The sequence below is a fragment of the Macrosteles quadrilineatus genome, unplaced genomic scaffold, assembly GCF_028750875.1.
Source record: "Macrosteles quadrilineatus isolate MER2022 unplaced genomic scaffold, UCM_ALF_1.0 Scaffold_9__3_contigs__length_116548681, whole genome shotgun sequence".
NCBI classification, from domain to species: domain Eukaryota; kingdom Metazoa; phylum Arthropoda; class Insecta; order Hemiptera; family Cicadellidae; genus Macrosteles; species Macrosteles quadrilineatus.
Window position 1 is genome coordinate 82635343 of NW_026542602.1, and position 20940 is coordinate 82656282.

The 20940-nt window shown below is 37.2% G+C and overlaps 1 protein-coding gene across 2 annotated transcripts in view; it reads left to right on the forward strand.

Annotated features, from left to right (window-relative positions):
- The first annotated feature begins 2140 nt into the window (after positions 1-2140).
- Positions 2141-20940, forward strand: part of LOC129002389 (ubiquitin carboxyl-terminal hydrolase 10) — a 28266-nt gene continuing 9466 nt past the window's right edge. The window contains exons 1-11 of one of the 2 annotated variants that reach the window (XM_054430141.1): positions 2141-2183; positions 3215-3266; positions 12456-12591; positions 13031-13105; positions 14605-14699; positions 16064-17018; positions 17543-17744; positions 18696-18942; positions 19510-19629; positions 19942-20115; positions 20526-20754. In XM_054430141.1, coding sequence (XP_054286116.1) covers positions 3252-3266; positions 12456-12591; positions 13031-13105; positions 14605-14699; positions 16064-17018; positions 17543-17744; positions 18696-18942; positions 19510-19629; positions 19942-20115; positions 20526-20754 — 2248 coding nt within the window. In that variant the 5' untranslated portion in view covers positions 2141-2183; positions 3215-3251. The remainder of the gene's footprint in view (positions 2184-3214; positions 3267-12455; positions 12592-13030; positions 13106-14604; positions 14700-16063; positions 17019-17542; positions 17745-18695; positions 18943-19509; positions 19630-19941; positions 20116-20525; positions 20755-20940) is intronic. The other variant, XM_054430142.1, reaches the window with a different exon arrangement.

A 20940-nucleotide genomic window follows, 5' to 3' on the forward strand; every position in this document is an offset into this window, starting at 1 on the left:
AACTTAAATATCGTTGTAAATTGAACTGTTTAGTTCAATTGAAACACATATTTTCATTATTATAACTAACAGTATAATTGAAGGATTGTTTAGAAAGATTTAGATTGATCCAGACAATTCACGACCGTACCAATTGTCCCTGACCATCACGTTTATGATTTCTATCATAAAATTTCAAAAATTAAAATATCATATTTCAATGTTTTATACACAAAAGAAGCACACCTCTATAAAAACATAACGATTTTTCGGGTCTCAGGTACGTTTTTTTGGAGTTATACAAACTTAAAAGAGTTTATTGGCTTTTTTCAATTTTTTAGTTTTTTTATTGTTTTCTGGAAAGACCAAATATACCAAAAGCTTAGTGAGCTGTTTATTGTATAATGACCATAAAATTAAATTAATTTATAGCAAAACATAGTTATAGAAATAATATTAACTATTTTTAATATTCAGTTTTATGTCCGTGATGGTCGTGACAAAATTTGGTGTTTTCCCATCAAAGATGCTATATTAATAAAAAATCACCAAAGATATTGCGTTACCATGGACATTTTATGAAACTTCAAATGTCAATGAAATAAAAAAAAAGTTTCAAAAAACGGAACAAAAAATTTTAAAAGTGCTTTTCCTGAAAACTTACGTTTTTAAATTTCCACTCTAGTACTTCATTTTGATAGGGAACTCATTTTTGGGCACCATCTTGGATCCGCCATATTGGATATAAATAAAAAAAATTTAAATGTAATGATATCGTTGTGACACACTATTATGAACTAGATTTTCACCCCAATTTCAATGCCAAAATCCGTTTTGAATATCTGTTTACTTTTTGAAGATATATTCAAAAGAAAACTATCCCCCATACATTTCTTATGGACGTTTCGTAATTTTTTTTAGGGAGAGGAGGGAAAATGCTTTTACGCACACAGGTAGCCAGCCTGTAGTGTGAGACTCCTGAAATTATAAGACACTACTCACTAAAATCCCCCTCTACTCTGTTGGACTCAGACCTGGAATTGTTTGTCACATTACTTCAAGTCAGGCCAACATGTGACCTAAAGGTACGTTTTGCTTGGAGCGACGTCACACCTGTCGCTTCAAGCAAAACGTACCTTAAGCCCTCAGTGCTCGCACAGTTTCTGGCATTTAGATTTTTTATGACCTACACCGCATCCCGGTCAAGGTTGAGCTTCTTGGCACGTAGAATACCCTGGATGTAATGTGACACACAGGTCCTATTGTCCTCACCCTCCATCATCATCGGCATGACCGTGTCCACCGACAGCAGTCCTACCGTCCTACTAACTGTTGAGCCTCCAGGCCGGGCCTTTCCCAGCGCTGGCAGTGGAAAAATGTATGTTCCACGTCATCGAGAATGCCTGGGCAGTATATGCAATCGGGTGACACGGCTTTGCCCATCCTGAACAGGTACGGTGAGGTAGAAGGTTGGATTTGCTGTATCAGTCGCCTGGTCCAGCGTCCCCGAGTCTCCTGTTCCCAGCTCTCCTGTCACAGCTGGTAGGTGCGGGTGCGTTCCTCTGTTTGTGCCTGGTCCTCCCCACGGCGCTGGTAAATTGCCTTTCTCTCCGCCGTTTCTATATTCTAGTGTAGCGGCCAGCATCTGGGACTTCGGTGCTGGAGGGATGGGTCAATCCCCGACACATTTATTAAACATTTAACGGGCTTGGGCCACACCACTTTCCCCTAAGCTTTAAAGCATTTAACTTAATTACAAAATTGCCTCTGACAAAAAAAAACAAAGTACCCGTATTTCAATCTTTCAATGGACCCCTTATTAGCTCGATTGGCTCATAAAGATACTTCCATAATATATCATCACCATCAGTAGGCCCAGCAAAGGAGTATACCTATAACCATAGGATAGATTCTTAAGGGAGTGCATTTAATTAATGATTAATTCAATGCTGTCATATGTTCCCATTAGCATAAAGGCATAGACACATACTCAAAATGTAAATAGTACATCATTTGATTTCCAACAACCATTAAATTGCCATGTTTTTATATGATATGAGTAAGGTTTTCATCTAATCTTTATTGGCTTTTCCATTTGTGCAAAAGCTCATTTGGGGCGAACTACATGAAGATGGAGAGTGTCTGAGAAGAGATGAGAAGAAGAAGAAGAAGTCAAAGTCCTTTAATGGTGGAACATGTCTTTTTAGTAAAGTTTAGTGATGGGCGATACGGACGCGTATCGCGATACAGCGATACGATACGTATCGGAAAAAAATATCGTATCGCTATATTGAATCGGGCATCTGTATCGCGATACGCGAATCGTATCGTCAAAAATATCGAAAAACGATACGTATCGTATCGTTTCCCCCCTCCCCTACCTAACCTAGAAACGGCTAATTTATTTAAGTACCTGGGGACCGAGCATTGCTCGAAGAAAATCATTATTCTACAGAATCATTAATCACAATCATTAATCTACAGAAAGTTTTTGTAGTACGATTTGACAATGACGCTTTGACGTCGAAACGCGCGTAATCCTATTTTTTGGACACATGGATCACTTGGCGATCAAGGTAATGTAACCTTATATATATATAGAAAATCATTAGTTTACTCTGAAAACAGTCTAAGTATTGCAGATACATTAATCCATTCCCACACTGCTCGCCTTTACTACTTCCTTCACAACTCCCTACGTCTTGGACCTGTTTCCCTTTCCTTCCCATAGCATTTTAGGTAATGTAATGTAATTGCCACAGACAGTTGACAGTTCCCACACTCTGCACTGCACTGCTAGTGTTAGGCTAGATAGAACGCTAGTGGAAATGGACTGGAGACTGGACTGGGATGGGATGGGACTGGTACGTTATCATCAAGTAAAAACCAATAATATAGACGCTAGATAGAACGCTAGTGAAAATGGACTGGAGGAGACTGGACTGGGATGGGACTGGTACATTATCAAGTAAAAACCAAAAATATAGACGTCACAAACTCCTATTTCAAACTACACATCCACAGAGTACAGATTTTGCAGTTTGCTCGGCCTGCGCAAAAAAAGCTTAAAAATATCGTTTTGACATGAATCGTATCGCTCTATGTGCCGATATAAATACAAATATCGTTTTAGGCGATACGATACGTATCGTTTTTTAAATATCGTATCGAAATATCGTATCGTCCCTCGCGTATCGCGATATTCCGATGCGATACGATACGTATCGCACATCACTAGTAAAGTTATGGCAGAAGAATTTTAAATAAACATCATGGATAAATTACAGGTAAGTCGAATTAATTTTAGTTATTAATCTTTACATAATTACAAGAAGGAGAATCTCTTGACAATTGCAACTCCCTATTCCCTATAATATCGTGGTGTTTCAAGCAGAATGAAGTGCATGATTTGCGTTTTAGTACGGCTCGAGAGAAAATTTATTTGGCGCACGTGGGAGAAGTGTTATTTAAATTTACAATTCAATTTAGTTGTGCAACGTTCTTAAATTGCAATTTTCATTATTTGACATCAGATGCGTATTTAATTTTCAGTACGTGGTTCTTATCCACTCAAATTGGGTCCAGCCATCTTTAGATAAATAATGTCCTTAGGCTAGGATGATGCAAACCTGAAATATTAGGTTTTATTAATACTAAGCCAAAGACCTAGGCCTATCTCTTCCTCAATAAATTTACCAAATGGCTACGAGCCTACCTTAGTGCAGAATGACATGCATTTTGCTAAGCTAAGGCTCTGGCTCTTGAACTTAAGTTATTATACTATCTGGTGTCTATTGAGTTATGACTGGGATAAGAGAGGGCTTAAACTTAGGGACCTTTAGCTACCAAAAGTTAGCTTTAGCTACAAAGTAAATGTCATTGACTTCATTCATCACTTAACTCAACACGTTGAGTGCTGCAGTTCCCGATCGGGTAAGGCGCTTGGCCCCCGTACGGTGCGTCCGCACCCCATCGGGAACGCTTGGCAATGCCTTTTTGTATTTCTTTGTTTTTGCTCTAGCGTCGGCTGAAAGCGGACCTATACCACGTTAGCAAGTAGCCTAGTATGTGACTTGCATTTTGTTGTGGTGTAGGTTGGTAGTAAATTAGGCCTACCCCGTAAAATCCCCGTCTGGCAATCTCAAAAATCTACTTTTTGTCCCGACTTTTTCCCTCCATTTAGCAATACAATTCCAATGGGACTGGCTACGTTCCAAGCAGTGCTGCTAAGGTAAACAGCCCCAATACCGGCAGGGGCCCAAATACCGGCAGCGGTGACTTCTACTTCATTTAACAACACTTTTAACATTTGAAATAGCCATCTTATTTGTTATTGGCTGTTATATCAACTACTCATCTGTAGAAAAAAACAATTATAACACCTGATTGGCCTATTTCACGCATTTAGTGTCAGTTAGAATGTTGGTAGGTTAAGAATTTGTGCTGTCAACTAGTTTTCTTCTTGATTTCTCTAAGAATACAAGTGATTGAAATAAGCTTTTACTTTAATAAATTACGATTCTTCACTAAAAATTGAATATTTAATTGATCATAACCCCATAACTAACCTAACTAACTGTATTTCGCCCTGGAAGATTACAAAATAAATTTATAAAACGTCTGCCGGCGATGGGGAGGTCATAAATTGGACTTGTCCTAATTCCGGCATACTTGTCCGGTTATTGGAATCAGCGCTACCTATTCATGCCGTTTTTGTTAACTTTTACTTTAAATAATGACTATCCCTGCTATAAAAATGGTCTTCAGGTACTTTTTAAGTAAGTTAGGCCTAGTTTACGTAATGCTGAAACTAGGCCTAAATGCAAACATTACAGGCACTAGGCCCATAAGGATGTCAACCATTTGCTAACTTAAGATGAATAATATGGTAAAAACTAAGTTAGGCTAATTTTCTGATCAATTTCAAATTTTAGTGTTGGATTACTAAGTTATGATAGAAATCACCATATTTTATTATAGGAATGAAAGATATAGCCTCAAAGCTCTTAACACTTTGCACAGCCTTTAGAACATCCCCTAGGTGAGGTCATTGCACAATGCACACCACTCCTGTTGAGGAATGTTAAATGCACCCTAAGCTGTTATTAGGAGAAATGTTTGCATGAGGTCATTGCATTCCCACCAAGGACTAACTTGGGAATGGATTGCACCCTAAGCTGGGGTAAGGTGGAATATTTGGATGAGGTCATTGCATTCCCACTAATGTTAAGGAATGGCATCCACCCTAAGCTGGGATCAGGTGGAATGTTTGCATGAGCCATTGCATGAAATAGTTGTAAAGAAACTTTACTCAGCCGTCCAAAGATAAGAAAATGCATCTGATCATTTGAAAGCTAGTCAATATATACAATTTATCTGGCCAATATGTGCTTAAATACACTTAACTTAAGGTGTATACACAGGGTGCCGGTATTAGGCCGGCGGATGCTGGAATTAGGGTTATGCCATGCCGGAATTGGGCAAAGGAGGTAAAAAATAAGGTAGGCTACGTAAAGTAAATCTCTTATATACAATTTATTTTATGAAATATTTTTATAAAAAGTGTTTTTTTTTTTCCTAGAAATGTGTAGGTCTGTATAAAATCAGTCCCATGCTGATAAGTTATTGGCTTCTCCCTTTAAAAAAAAATATTTATTGAAGAGTTTACCTTAACCTGCCGGAATTGGGGCTGTTTACTGTATCTGTGGGTGTTTAGCGAACTACGTCGACTCTCGTTGTAAAGCAGGACATCCCCGCACGTTATTTGCTATTCGTCAGACCAAAATTGGAAAGCCCATCACACGCAGCAATCGGGTTTGTTCGACGCTGAGGGCAGCACCGCACTGGGGATACGCCCGCTATTTGACGTGCCGCAGCGAACGTGTTAAGTTAACCAAATGGAATGCCTACTTTCATCTCCATTTAAATGTCAATTATAATGATCAGTACGTTAACTTAATGACCAAATGAAGTTTTAATGCTTGCCTAAGCTCCCCAAGACCACTGAAACTTAACCCTTGATCTGGCAAGGGTCGATTATCGACCACTAAGGGCCCTTTCACAGGAGGCCACTGGTGGCAGCAAGCGGTGTCCGCCAGTGCTTACCAGCCAGGCAACTGCAGTGGATGGTACAGGCAACTAACAGGCCACTCCACCAACAAACACCATAGGCCTACAATAGTTGAGAAAATGCTGACGAGCAATGCTCATCTTCTCGTGTTAAAATCGCAATGAATCTTATACTATTAGAAAGATGAGATTCTTAACTGTACAATTTATTTTCCTGTAGGGGCCTATAAAACATTATTGAGGGGGTATCTTGCAGCGTGAAACACAGTTTGAAAAACTAGAGAGTTCAAAATAGATTTTGGCGGTGGAAAGTTTCGGTCACCTGACAATTATTGCTAACAATTAAATCACTGTTTTGGCGGTCGACAATTAAATTGTACATTCTGAAACTACAATAGCCTTAATTCCCAACAATTCCCTCTGCATATATGATGTTGATGGTAAAAATTGTATTTGGTCATGTCATACCAGTAAATACTATGGTTTTGCAAACAAATCTTCAAAATTTTACATTCCGACGTAAATCACTCAGAAATGTTAGAATTCAACTAGCCTACAGTAGGCCTACATATAACTAAGTAGGCTATATATTTTCAGCTTTTATTTTCTAATGCAGTAGGCTATCATATTTATTTTATGTTGATGCACTAATTATTTCCTACATAAAAAAATAATAACTTTAGTTTTTCAAAAAAGAAAATATGTAGGCCTAAGGCCTATGTAAGTTATAATTTCTTTTTTTATAATTTTATTTTTACCTATGTGTAATTATTTTAAAAACATTGGATATGTAGGGAACCATATTTCATACAACCTTTACATTTAGCCTAGATAAAATGTGTAAACAAATTATTTTGTGGTTTTTTTGTGGGTTGCTTTTGAAGTTTTCTAATTTGAATTTAGTCCGAAAATTCAGAAACCTTTTGCTACTAGGTACGCCTAAACGAATTGCTATAGAACAAAATTATTTTTAAATCACTATCCTTTTTAACCTATTCTACTTATCACTGAAACAGAAGTAGGTACACATAAGTTAGGCTTAACATTTAAACAAACAAACAAAGTTAGGCTACAACATTTTTCTCCATAAGATAACATGGTAATTTTAAATAATTTACCTAGCCTTACCTAATACCAATTTTAGAAATTGTTTTTAATAATTATAATATTTTTAAATAGGCCTACCTAATTACAATAATGCAGATGTGTACCTAGCTACAAAATTGTTTTTTCGCTAGGTAAGGTAATATAAGTTTATATAAGTTTATGGCTGCAAAAAAATAGGGGACTACAGTGCAGCCTCAATAGGATAAGGAATGAATCTTTATAAAAAAATTACTACTCAATGTAACATGTTTCCTACGACCTCTTCATAACTAATGTACAGGAGACATGAAAGCTAGTCATAGTACTACAATCTGTATTTGTTAGGCTATACGAGTTTACTTGAGCGCTAAATGTACAATTAATACCTTTATAAATAAAACTTACAATAGTAGAAACTCTCTAGCAAGGCTCTCAATTGCTTTTGCATAAAAACTGTGAAATTGAAAACATTAACTTTAAACATGGCATTTTTTGTATGGGCCAGAAATTTTTTTGTTTTACATGGCTATTTTGAATTTTAAACTTCACGTTTTCCCTCGTTCGATGGCGTCTACCTGGTCGAGCGGTTGTGCCAATCGTGCCTTTTCCAAGCAGGCGAGTTGACCCTACTTATTCCGCTCAAATGATTGTGCCAATACTGCCATGAGCAAAAGATCCAAAAATGTGTGCCAATCGTCCCGTTCCCTCCCCAATAAAATCTGCAAATTAAAATTCAAAATCAGGGTAGGCGGTAGACCTTCTTGATTGATACTAAATTTTACCCTAGAGACATACTTGCATGAAAACTAGATATCATATAGGCCTATCCTCTAATTAATTTCTTTTACTAAACCAACCCCACAATTTTTAAGAACTGATTGCTATAAACAAATGCTTATTGCCAAGGCAAAACCACAATTAAGATTTGACTCCAAAAAAACTAATAAAACTCCACAATTAAATGGAGGCTGTTAAACTGTTTAATCTTTTAAGTTCAGCTCAAAAGTTAAAATCAATTGCCTGGCCTAAGTTAAATAATCCAAAACTTGTTAAAGTACCCCTAATAAAAAAATGAAACAGTAGACTAACCTAAAAATAAGTTAACTTAGGTGCCTCCATATTCTTGAAAAATCATAACTTAACTTACTAATTTATTCCATAAGTTACATTAACCAAATTTTATGATGATCACAAATTTGTCAACATAGACCACAAAAAGGGCTCAAACTAACCTAAATCTCACCACCTGGCCTACTTCATCTAAGCTACAATGACTTAAGTATTAGCATAGATAAAACCATAGATAAATCATACTCCCTTAGTAGATATGTCATCCTTATGGAACAGCTGAAGCTAATTTTATTGTTTGTTCTGTACGTCCAACTGTAGAGGTTATGTTTTGTTTACAATTTTTTTCTTGTTATTTCAGTTATTTAAAACATAATTTAACTAAATAAAACGATTTAATCATAAACAATAACTGGTCTCCTAGTTATATAACCAAATAGTAAAGCACAAATCATGAAAATAACCCTAAAATAATAGAAACAAAATGTTGTCTACCCCAGCAATCAGTGTGGACGTACATGAACTAGACACAAATAACAAGCTTCAAAATTTACAATGGGATGAGGAGTCTACTTGTGTTGCTTAGTCTATGATAAAACATACTCCCTTAGTAGATTTCTCATCCTTATGGAACAGCTGAAGACAATTTTATTGTTAGTTCTGTACGGTTTATGTAGAGGTCGTGTTTTGTTTACAATTTTTTCCCGTTATTACAGCCATTTAAAACCTCGTTTAACCAAATAATACGATCTAATCATAAACAATAACTTGTCCCCTAGTTATATAACCAAACAGTAAAGCACAAATCAAGAAATTAACCCTAAAATAATAGAAACAAAGTTTCGTCGACACTAGCGCCCATGTGTCACGTACATGAACTAGACACGAAAAACGTGCTTCAAAATTTACAATGGGATGAGAAGACTACTTGTGTTGGTTAGTCTATGGTATTAGCACTGACTATATATACCTTATATAGTCAATGGTATTAGGCAGATGACTACTCCCCGAATGATCTAATTAAAGACTGGAGGCGAAGGGGACATCACTTTAGGTAACTTCAATGGCAAATACATTTACATAACGGTAATTTAAATATTTTATTTGCTCATCCCAAGACTGCTAAGAATGTCAATAAGTATCTGGTTTATATTTTTATAAGTTGTGAAGTTACAGTAGGCCTAATAACTTAATAAAAATCATCCTAAGTGCAACATCGTATCTAGGCTAGTGATTGGGGGGGGGGGGGGGGGGGGGAGATTGAGAAACATCAAAATTTCAAAATACATTATTTAACCCCAACCAAATAATGATCGTCTGGTGCGTTGGGCTTCACCCTGTAGCCGCCTCTCGGGAAGGCTTGAGTTTCCAATAACCTTAACCCTAGATCTGGTGGTTCCCATTGTAGTGGTACCATATATTTTGCCACGGAACAGTTGTTTGTAAATTATAAGTACACAAGTAGACTCTAGGCCTACTTAAATATAGTCAATCTAAAAATGTCTATCCCACTATGTACCTTATATATCTATCTTCATTACAAAACGCATCTTTTAGTAGACAGTTACAAATAACAGAAAGACTTGACAACTTCAGTGGCAATGGACTTAACTTTTTAAATCTGTACACACAACTAATTTATTGAACAGAAAATATTCTTTTTTATACAGTCGAACCAAAACTACCTGCAATTTATATGATAGCCTAGTAAAGTTGAAATGTTAAGTCTTTGCAAGAAAACATGAATTAAAATCCAATAATGGGTTGATTTAATTGATTTATGTAAATTTAAAAATGAATTCAGTGAGTGTGAGAGCAAATTGAATGGTTTGACCTGTCAAGGTGAGTGATTCATTTTATACAGCGACTTCTGTTTCATGCTTTTGTTTTGCCTGCATGTCAAATAAAGTAATATCTGTAAACTATTTCTTTAATTATTTTTATCACCATACAGTTGACTTCCTAATGTCCTCTTTGTTATTAAACGGATTTGTCGGCCTGTCCTTAACTATGAATTAACAAAGCAATAATTTGGGCTTACCTAATTGTTTACTCTGTTGAATTAATAGAAACCTGTGAGCAAATGTAATTTTTGTAGTAAACATTTACAGACTGTTTTGATATTTGTACAGTATAATATATTTCCATCTGCATTCAGTCTTGAAATTGGAGAAGGGGTAAGGGTGTGGTCAGAATGCAAAAGGTCAATTGCCAGCAAGATCCATAAACAATGGCTGTACCTATTCAAAGATTTATGATGGGTTTCGGAAGGTTGTGAACGAATTAATTTAAAAGGGAAAACAAATTAAATAAAACATGGTTTACAATTAAACACAATTTGACTCAGGTAGCAGTCAGTGTTTATTTACAAAAAGGAATGAAGAAACAACTATTGAGTGAAATGTAATCCTTCTTTTATGTAGGCTAATTTCTTTGGTACATAACATATGATGTATTGCAACTTTCATTCTGCCTGGTTTCATCTACAGTATTTCATTCACAGACCAGAACCCAGTGGCAGCTAGCCTTTAAGGACTCTCAGACGCCGCCCTCCCAACAATACATAGATAAATTACATTTTAATATTCTTCAGTTAAATTAAATTAAAATTACTTTAACGAGTACTTTAAACAATATACAACATAAATATATCAAATAATTGGATAATTCAATTCAGTAAAGACTTATTTTTGATCGTTGCTTGCTTAGTAAGGACGGCGCGGACGCGGCCAGACCGACCCAATCCCAATACATGTAGTCTTATGGCAGAACAACCGAACAGCACTGAGGGTGCCATGACGTCATTCCAATGCTTTAGTATGGGCGCTTTGGGGCAGAAACCAAAGTTGCGTGCACTCTTAATTCAGTGAAATTATGTATGGCAAGCTACCATTATGATGGGTAGAACTGATGTTGGCGCACCTGTTTGTCATTTAACTCAAACCATCTAATTTCTAAAACTAAAAAACAACTGCTCGATAACCTCAAAATGTTAATTTGGGTTTGGTGTTGTTGCTTTAATGAATAGTGATGTAGGAGTACTGTTCGTGCGTGTATTTAAGTAAAACACTAACTGTATACTTTATAAATTGATTTCACATGCAGTTAAGTTAATGGTAGGCCCTCCATTTCTGTTTAATTAATATTATTGAAGTACAATAGGTTTTTAGGTTAGGTACCGTTATAAGTTTGAATGCAATTTGTTTTTGTAAATTGTTTAACTTATTTGACTTTCTATTCCTTATTACCTTAGTTATTTTTATGGAATATTATCATTATTAAGTTAAATACAATAGCAGCCTTGGAAACAAGTTTAAATAAATACATATATCGTAGGCAAGGCCCATGTGTGTTTGTATTACAAATTAAAGCCTTAATTTTTTTTCAATTTCTTTCGTTTGTATATAAAAATATGCAGAGCCCTCCCAACACCTATGAACACCAGCTGCTACTGCCAGAACCTATTATAATAACCTACTGTAAATATGTTAATTGTGTGAAATTGCTGAAGTTGATTTCAAGCCATTGACCATAAACTGTTCTGAGTTATTGCTTCTATAGAATTGAGCAGAACCTACTGTGTCTACCGCAACTAAATTCCATCAAATTTGAATTACAGTATCATTTGTGTGAAAGATGGTCTTGCTAGCTATCAAACCATTGTGTATGTAAATTTTTTTTTTTTACTATACTGGCGCGATCTTGTAGTCTCGTCAGTGACTAAGGCCGACATATTCCTTAGACATAGCTGTTAATTAATAGCCCATACAGCTAATGGCAACTAAGGGACCTACAGTTTATAGTGGAATCCGAAACACATTTTTGCCTTGATATACACAAATTGGTCTAATTATTAGGATAGTACTGCGGATAGTCGTAGTACTCACTCGTGCTGACATTAATCCACAACAGAGAGTATCGCATCCACAGTGCATGCCTATAAATATCCACAATTCGTGACCTCCTAGTAGCTGGATTATAGGACGACGCCACCCGTCTTAGTCATAATCATTTGTTCAACCGTTCATCACTTTTAAGGCTAGTACAAATAGATTTTGCTTTAGTTTCCAATTCCACCACTATCACAAAAATAGAACCATAAATTTATAAAAAAGTTCACAAGACATGTGCAAATAACAAACTTTCCCTTTTATTCTCAAACTGATCCCTGATTAGTCAATATTTTTGTTTGGCAAGATCATCTCTCTTGTGTCATCTATTATGCTTATCAGGGGTCTTGGTGATTGTTTCAGTTCCTGGATTTGACAGACCTGAACCCCAATGATGAAGAGCAGCTCAACTCCATCTTGTTCAGCTGTGAGTGTCCCGGCGCAGTGGAGCTTCCCCCCGAGGCTCCCCCCGCCTGGGTTCAGCACCCGGTGCCCTACCGTAAGTATACAAATCATAGTCAGGCCAATAAATTAATGTTGAACATTTTAACAACAAAGGTTTCAGTCTGTTTCTGCATTGTACTAAGTACTGCTACAAAAAGAGCTAAATAAATTAAATGCTAGACCATCTCTTAATTTTATTTTAATTCTAATCAATCTTCTGCAATTTAGAGTTGGTTTGAAGTACTTGAATCTTTAAACTTAAATTAGTGTTCATGTTGATTAAGTGTTTCAAAAATACAAATTAAACTACACGCCTACTTTGGAGCTAGAAACCTCCTCTGCACAACTCAGATAAACTTACACAGGTCTCTGGCACATAGGAAGAAATTGTTTGATTGCTTGCCGTTTGTTCAAAATGTAGCTTATCTCAAAGAAGTATCTAAAATTGTGCTGACCATATTGTTATAAAGACTCAGGTAACTGTGGTTGTGTAGCCGAGATGACAGCTGTTGTTGAGATTCCACCTGCGTGTTGTACTGCTGCTTGGATCCCTGCTGGATATACCGGAGGTACTATGTGTGCCGTGGCTTACCCAGTAACCACCCCAACCTGAGCTTGTTTTGATTTCTGAGTTTTGGGATGGGCTGATGTGAGATTTTGCGATTAATTATATTTACAATATTCTCTTTTGATGCATCTTGTTATCAAAATGTTTCGTCTAACAATATTGTAATAGGCTAAGTGTGTACAGATCACGGACTAATAGTTTGTTGATGAATTTTTTAGTACCCAGGTTTGCTGATGTGGAGATGGGAAAGTTCTTAGCTGTTACCAATGTTTCTGCATTTTTTTCCAAGAGAGGAATTGTTTGCTTGTTTTAAAGTTAGAGAACCAGAGATTGAGCTTATCAGCTATTTTCATTACTCCCAACCAAAACTGTAAAGCACTGGAATATAGAATGAAATACAAAATTATCAAGGTAGACGAACATTGTCAACCCTTTCTACGGATAGTTAGGATATTACATATGTAAATTATCATGTTTCTTTGGTAAAAGTTACTTCTTGGTTGAACTGCGGCTTTGACGATTGATAGAAGAAAACATTCCATCCCCACGTTAAGGTGGCACCAGTTTTATAATCAACACGGACATAGTAGAATTGAGCTACCAACAGATTGCGCTGATTTAAAATTACTGATTTCTGTTTAATATACAGACTTTTTACCAAATCAATTTGATTGGACGATTTATTCTAAGCTATAGTATCTTTAACTCACTGGCTCATTTAACCAATTTATTTGAACAATAGCCTTCAAATCTACATGAGTATGAAAAGTCTATATCTGTGGCCGCAGCTAATTATTTTGTAAGTCTTTGTATGGTCAAGACAATAACACGGTGTCCACGACCCCAACAACTCAATTGGCTGATGGCTAATATGCGCAACTCTTGATTCAATACCCACACTCCACTACACAGCTAGTAGTGACGCCTCTAAATTAGAGAACATATTGTGAGCAACACTCTTTCGTAACTTTACAGAACAAGTGGTAGAACCATTCTTCAGCTTTCATGGTTCATGGTTTCAGCTTGACATTAACAGAGTTTGTTCAGTTTTAGAGTGGTTTTCTAACTTGTGCTTTGTACACCTATGTTTTTATTTATTTATTATCTTCTTTGATTATTTGATTATTAAATAAAAAAATCATATTTTGCTATTTAGTGAAAATTTGTTTGATTACACAATTTTGTAAACAGATGTATGATGATCAATATAAATTTACTAGTCCATAACCTATCCTGGTTTGTCATTTATAGGAGTTTTGAGATAAAAATGTGGAGAGGCATTAATTTGATTCAGAGACAGTCATCACCATCTAAGGGAGTCATAGTATTTTGTTTCCCATTAAGGTGGACGTACAACACCGTAGCAATGTGCTAAACCAATTGGTCCTGGCATGATATATATTATATATTTATATATATTACACTTATCAAACGAAGCTCTTGTTACTACTGATACAGTAAGAAAAGTAACCTTTTACAAAGCTGTTTCTTGTTCCACAGAGTCGGATCCAGTGAATGGAGGAGAAGGTCTGGGTGAGGTGGACTACTCTGCTGGCTCTGCTATGATGGCTCCTCACACTGTGCAGTACACCCAGGTACACTAATACATTGCAGCCATTATCACACCGATAAAATCCATTGGCGGTTGGCTGGTTTATACGACGTCGTAGAATGGCCATGGAGTACCATTTTTTTTGTAAAATTTTGACTTTTATTCTCAGTTTTGACTTTTAATCTCAACATTTTGACTTATTCTCAAAGTTTTGACCCAAAATGTTAACTTCTATCTCAAAATTCATTGAATTCTACAACATCGTATTTATTGCAAGCGCTTTTACAACTGGAGCTCAATTACTGTTTAAATCATCTGGTTTTGAGGGTTAAATTACCACCAAACTCCGTAAGTAGGCCTACTATAACCATAGAGAAGAGATGAATGGATGACTGGAGTCACTACTCTCTGGTTGAACATGAGAGAAAAGCGTGCCATCCAAGATTGCCGCTTGTGCCGTTAAGTTGGTCATACTGTCTCGGTTGGTTGTACTTGTAAAAAATAACTACATCTTTGAGATTAAAAGTCATTATTTTGAGGTTAAAAGTCAAAATTTTGAGATTAAAAGTCAACATTTTGAGATTAAAGTCAGAATTTTACAAAAAAAAGTTACTCCATGGTCCTTCTACGCCGTCGTAGGTTTAAACCCGGGAACAGTTTACATTGAATTTGATGTGCATATCGACCTATGCTTACGTTTATGACTTTCTTCCTTCTAGCGGGGCAGACCTAGCGTATTAATAACACTGCAAATTCAAGGAATCCTTTAACAGCTGTCATTTTTGACTGGATTGTCTATCTGATATCCGGTTTGCGGCATTTTTTTAGTTCAACAAGAACTTTAATTTGATGTACATAATAACCAATGCTTACCATTAAGATTTTCCACTTACTCCCTATGGGCCATTCCCCATAGGGGATATCCGATCGCCATGTACACAAAATAGTTGATTACTATTACTATTACCAGTAATGAAATGCAAAACTCATTGTTGTGGCTTGCCCCTGAACTGGTAAGACAAATATAAAATAATAGTGGTTTAGTTACCTTTACTTTCGTCCCAGTTCAATAAGTTTAATAAGTCAATAAGTTTATTGAACTGGGACGAAAGTAAAGGTAACTAAACCACTATTATTTTAGAAATGCAAAATTTCGTTGTGATATCGCTTTTCGTTTTAAAGATGACCTAAGACTTAATTATCACCCTGTATATGGATATAATTCAAAATGTAATTTTTCCCCTTCTGTTAATAGTTGGTTGCAGATTTTTTTTCTTCAAACTGTGACACTATTAATGGATTTTCAAATTGATTCATAAATTGGTGTGGAAATATAAATACTATAATATGTGAAAAAACTATCCTAAAATTGGACTGATAGTGATGACTGTGCATATGTTGTTACAGATGATGCCTCCGCCCAGTGTGTATGTGAGTAATGTGACTGCCAACGTGAATGTTCACGGGTTTGTCCCACAAACGGTGGCTTATCAACAAGTGCCATTCATGCAGCCAGTGGAGCCGCAGCCCCGCAAGGCCCGACCTGCCAAGATATCTCCCACCAAGCGCTCCCCAGAGGCTGCCAGCTACACTCCCCCCTTCACTCCACCCTTCCACCCAACCATGTTCCCTCCGGTGTACTATCCCCTGCAACTTATGACTCGTCCTGTAGGTATACCTCCTGTATATCCTACAGCACCACAAGTCTTTGGTGCTGCTGCTACATTCCCTCAGCCGATGTTCCCCCACCACGTGCAGCAGCCTCCAACAGACAACCCAGCACCGTTCGTGGAGGAGGAAAAGGAAGAAGAGGAACCGCAAGAGATCAAGGAGGAACAGGAAGATCAGCCTGAGGAAGAGATCAGTGAGCAGCCTACGGTTGAAGAAACTGCTCCCCCTGCAGTTGAGGTGAAAGCAGAGGAGATCAAAGTGGAAAAACCATTAGCCACCAAAGCTCCACCTGTGAACGCATTTAAGTCCGCTCCCAGCCTTACCCAGAAGCCGCCTTTTCCGCAGCCTGCGTCCAAGCCAAAGAGAACCTCAGTAGACGGACCGGAGTTTGTGGATCCTCCAGTTGAAACAGGTCCGCCGAAGAAATCTTTTGCGAGCTTGTTTGTAACTGGAGATAGAGCACAAACCCAGTCATCCCAAGCTGAGGCATCGGCTCCAAAGCCTCTAGCAATGATCCATCCAACGGTACACAACAGTGTGACCAACTCCCCTCGTCCTGAGAAATTCAACTCCACACCTCCAGCCCAAGTGAACAATACTACTTTCTCCAACACTATGAAAGTGAGGCCAGAGAAGGCCATGCCAGTCCAGAAAGACATGGATTATGATATAAACCTGCAGCGGTTGGGAGGTAGGTGTTAAATGGCTTTTACTTGTTATTTGTTTGTAATATGTACAAAGTAAGTGTGGTCTACGAAAAAGTCAACAAAAGTTTTTTTTAACTATATTTTTTTGTATTGTCAAATATTTTTTCAAAAATTTGTATATAAAGCTAATAAGGAACACAAAATTTGAGAAAACTCTAAGCCATGTACCTATCAACTGCATGCTTGAATGGAAGCTCTAGATGAAGAACTTCCTGAAGGGATTTTCTTAAGGGCGCAGAACTTATTTAATTAAAATGTTGTATCAAATCACGTTATAATATTAAAATTGTGTCAGTTATTTGTTTACTATTTTTTTTTAAATTTTCCTGAGTTACTAATTAGATTCTAACCACAAATCCAAAAATTTGTTATTCTTATGATTTGTGATAGTATTTACTTTCAGTGTTCAAACTTTTTAATAGTGCACACATTACCATCCAGCTTTTTACGTGAGGGTTCAGTTTTCTACCGGTTTACTTTATACGGTACAAATTGACTGTTGCTGCAGAGTTCCTGAGTGAGTACCAGCTTGACCACAAGCCTCTGCAGTTGCAGCCGCGAGGTCTCACCAACCGCAGCAACTACTGCTACATCAACGCTATCCTGCAGGCTCTCATAGGGTGTCCACCTTTCTACAACCTCATGAAGACAGTGCCTCCGTCACAGGAGAACAGCAGTGGCAAGTCTCGCACTCCTGTCATAGACAGCATGTGAGTCATCAGCTAAGCTACCATTATAAGAGATATACAGAGACTAGCTAGAACCCATTTCCCTCCCTGCCATTTAAAAACAGCTCACACCGCGTGATTCTCTTTATTGAAAGTCAATCAACTTCATCGATTTGATCTGTAGGCTTTTTCTATCTCAAGCCCTTCAATTATGTGGCGTTTATGTGAGTCGGTGGCTCAGTAGGTAGCGTCGCGGACTTTGGGCCCAAGGCAGCGATGTTGTGGGTTCGGATCCTGGTCACTGCCACTAAAATTTATCAGTACCTTTTTATCATTTCACCTTTGTACTGTACCGGCTCACTCCTTGCTTTGCTGTAAACGATCCTCGCACGGGCGCTTAGTCTATGTGGACGGGCAAATGCAAGGTTAAAAGAGGCCGCCAACCTCTTTAAAAAAAAAAAATTTCCTCCGGTGTTCATTCATATTTTCTCATTGCAATAATTCTACCTTTGTTGATTAATAATTAACATTGACTTTCTATGCAATCTCTCCATTTTCTCTGGCTTTTGACCTTCCCTGGTTTTTAGTTATTATCATTTAAATTATTTTGATTCGGTCAGTCTTTATCTGTGAAATACTCAAATGTTGTGTGTATCTCTTTTAAATCTTTTATCATGTTGGTAATTACATTTTTATCAGTTAACTTACTGTTTCTTTTTATATATTTTTTATTGATGTCCCACAATAAGATGATTGGGCACTAGGCTCTAGCCTGGAACTGTTTCACACTACTCCAGTCTCAGCAGCATTCAGGATTGCAGCTTTCTCAATTTGATAAAACTGAAGTCCTTCGCTCTACCACTAGACCAGCTCTTGCTGGGACCAGTCGACAAAACTTAACTTATTGGACAAAAATATAAATTTAATTTGTTTTTATCATGTCTATTTAGGGTTGCTTTTATCCTAATTAATATTACGATAATATACCTGCAGGGTGAAATTTGTGAATGAGTTTTCGCCAATGTCGCTGAACACACGGCCTGTGGGTCGACGAGAGAAGATCCAAGCCAACAAGGAGGGAGGAGCTGCCGAAGTAGTGACTGGTCCTGCGTTTGAACCTGTGTACGTGTACAAGATGCTGAGTGCGATGCACGCAGCCTTCCCCGTCGAGGGCAGACAAGAGGACGCTGAGGAATTCCTCTCTTGTTTGCTCAACGGACTGAACGACGAGATGCTCGAGGTTAGAAATTGGACTTTTAAGTGTTTAATTTTACATTTATAAGTTCTTGAGACCTAAAAAATGCATAATTTTTATAGATATTATAGATGGCAGTGGCAATATGAGGCAAGGACCTCACAAAGACAAGGGAGCAGATACATCACTCTCTGACATCGACACATACGCGTGCCCACTCATGACTCATCTTTTGCAGGCTATACCACTCATGCACCGTATTATATTATAATTGGCCAATTGTGTTTAATGTTTTAGTGTTCGCGATTTGCATGTTTGACGACTCTTCCCAGTCATGAAGAGGACTAGGTTGGAAAGTTTTTAGTATGTTTTAACTGGTGACAGCTTGAGAATGAACCTTTAGGCTCGAAACCTGGGTCGCTGACCTAAACCCGAATCACAGACAGCACCACAGTTATTTAACCTTTTATTAGTAAAATTCGTGATCCAGAGGCTAAACATGTTAAAAAAACTGGTTTTATTAAAAAATTTGCTCAAAATTTTTTTTTTACTTATCACACTTGAGTATTTTATAGTTATAAAGGGTTTATAAATAGTTTGTTTGATACTAAGGCCATGAAGCTGGTTGAGCCTCAGTCTAACGGTCTGACTAATGGAGATGTCACTACCAACGGAGACTCCACTTCTACGTCCAATGGCAACCATGACCTGGAACAAGATCATGAGTGGACGGTAAGTCTAGCACGTAATATTTAACTATCAAACTAAATCCTAGTCTCTAAGATTGCAGGGAAATTTTAGTTTTTACAATTGGAAATATACTATATTCATTACAATTTGCTTCTCTTCACAATCTCTTTTCTCAACCTTTGTACATATACAGCTTAGTTCCAGCAAAGCGCTCGAGAGACCGATATTAAATTGTGGTAAAAATTTACAACTACGTAGAGGTTGTCAAGTTGATTGGTTGGATGAATGTTTTAGATATCCAAGTTATGAATTACTTTATTTCCACCCATTTAAAAAATAATATAAATGTTTTAGGAGGTGGTGAATAAAAACAACAAGAGTGTGATCACTCGTAGAGCTGAGTTTGGCAAGACTCCATTGTCGGCCATCTTCCGTGGACAGATGCGATCACGGGTGTTTAGAGCCGGTGTGGAGAATGGAACCACTGACAACATCCAACCGTTCTTCACACTGCAGTTGGACGTGGAGGTTAGAATGATCTTAGTTGATGGTTTAGGTTACTACATCTGTCTGTTGATTTCTCGTTTGGTGGCACATACTTGGTTTACCTTGGTTGGATATTTCCAATTAATATGAGTGTGTGCAATATTAACCGGCCAGCAATTAGCCATCTGGGTTTTTATCCATGTGGTCAGTATCTGAGCCTATAGTTAAAACAATCTCACCTTTATGAATTTTTGTTAAATGTGCAGTATTGCTGATGGTTTTTCCTCCTTCAAACAATTTTAAGCAATCATTCTTTGTTCTCTGTTTATTTAAGACTGGACAATGTCATCAATTGGGTTTTACCTGTTTGAAAAATACCATTGTATGTTAGAACTAAATATTTTCAAATATACAATAACGCATGAATAGTAACCCCTTTGTTTGTGTCGTAGAAGGCCAACTCAGTTGAGAAAGCACTGGAACAGCTGGTATGCAAGGACGAGGTGGTGGGAGGAGTCTGTCCCAAGACTAGCCAAGAGATCTCAATGTATACTCAGACTTCACTGGAGGAACTTCCACTTATACTTCTGCTACACCTCAAATGCTTCGACTACAAACTGCACACCTGCTCCAAGATTATAAAAACTGTCGAATTTCCTGTCGACCTAAAAATCGACAATAGTGAGTGTTACAAAATTGTTGCATTGGTTGTTAACTATAGTCAATAGTTACTTGTTTTTCTCAATTTAAGTTACATGCACAAATATAGTTTACTTTACTTGGGATGTTTCCATGTGAGCTGAAGTTTGTGCTACATTAGCTGGGCCATTAATTAGCCATTTATTTTGTTATCTGGATGGTCAGTCT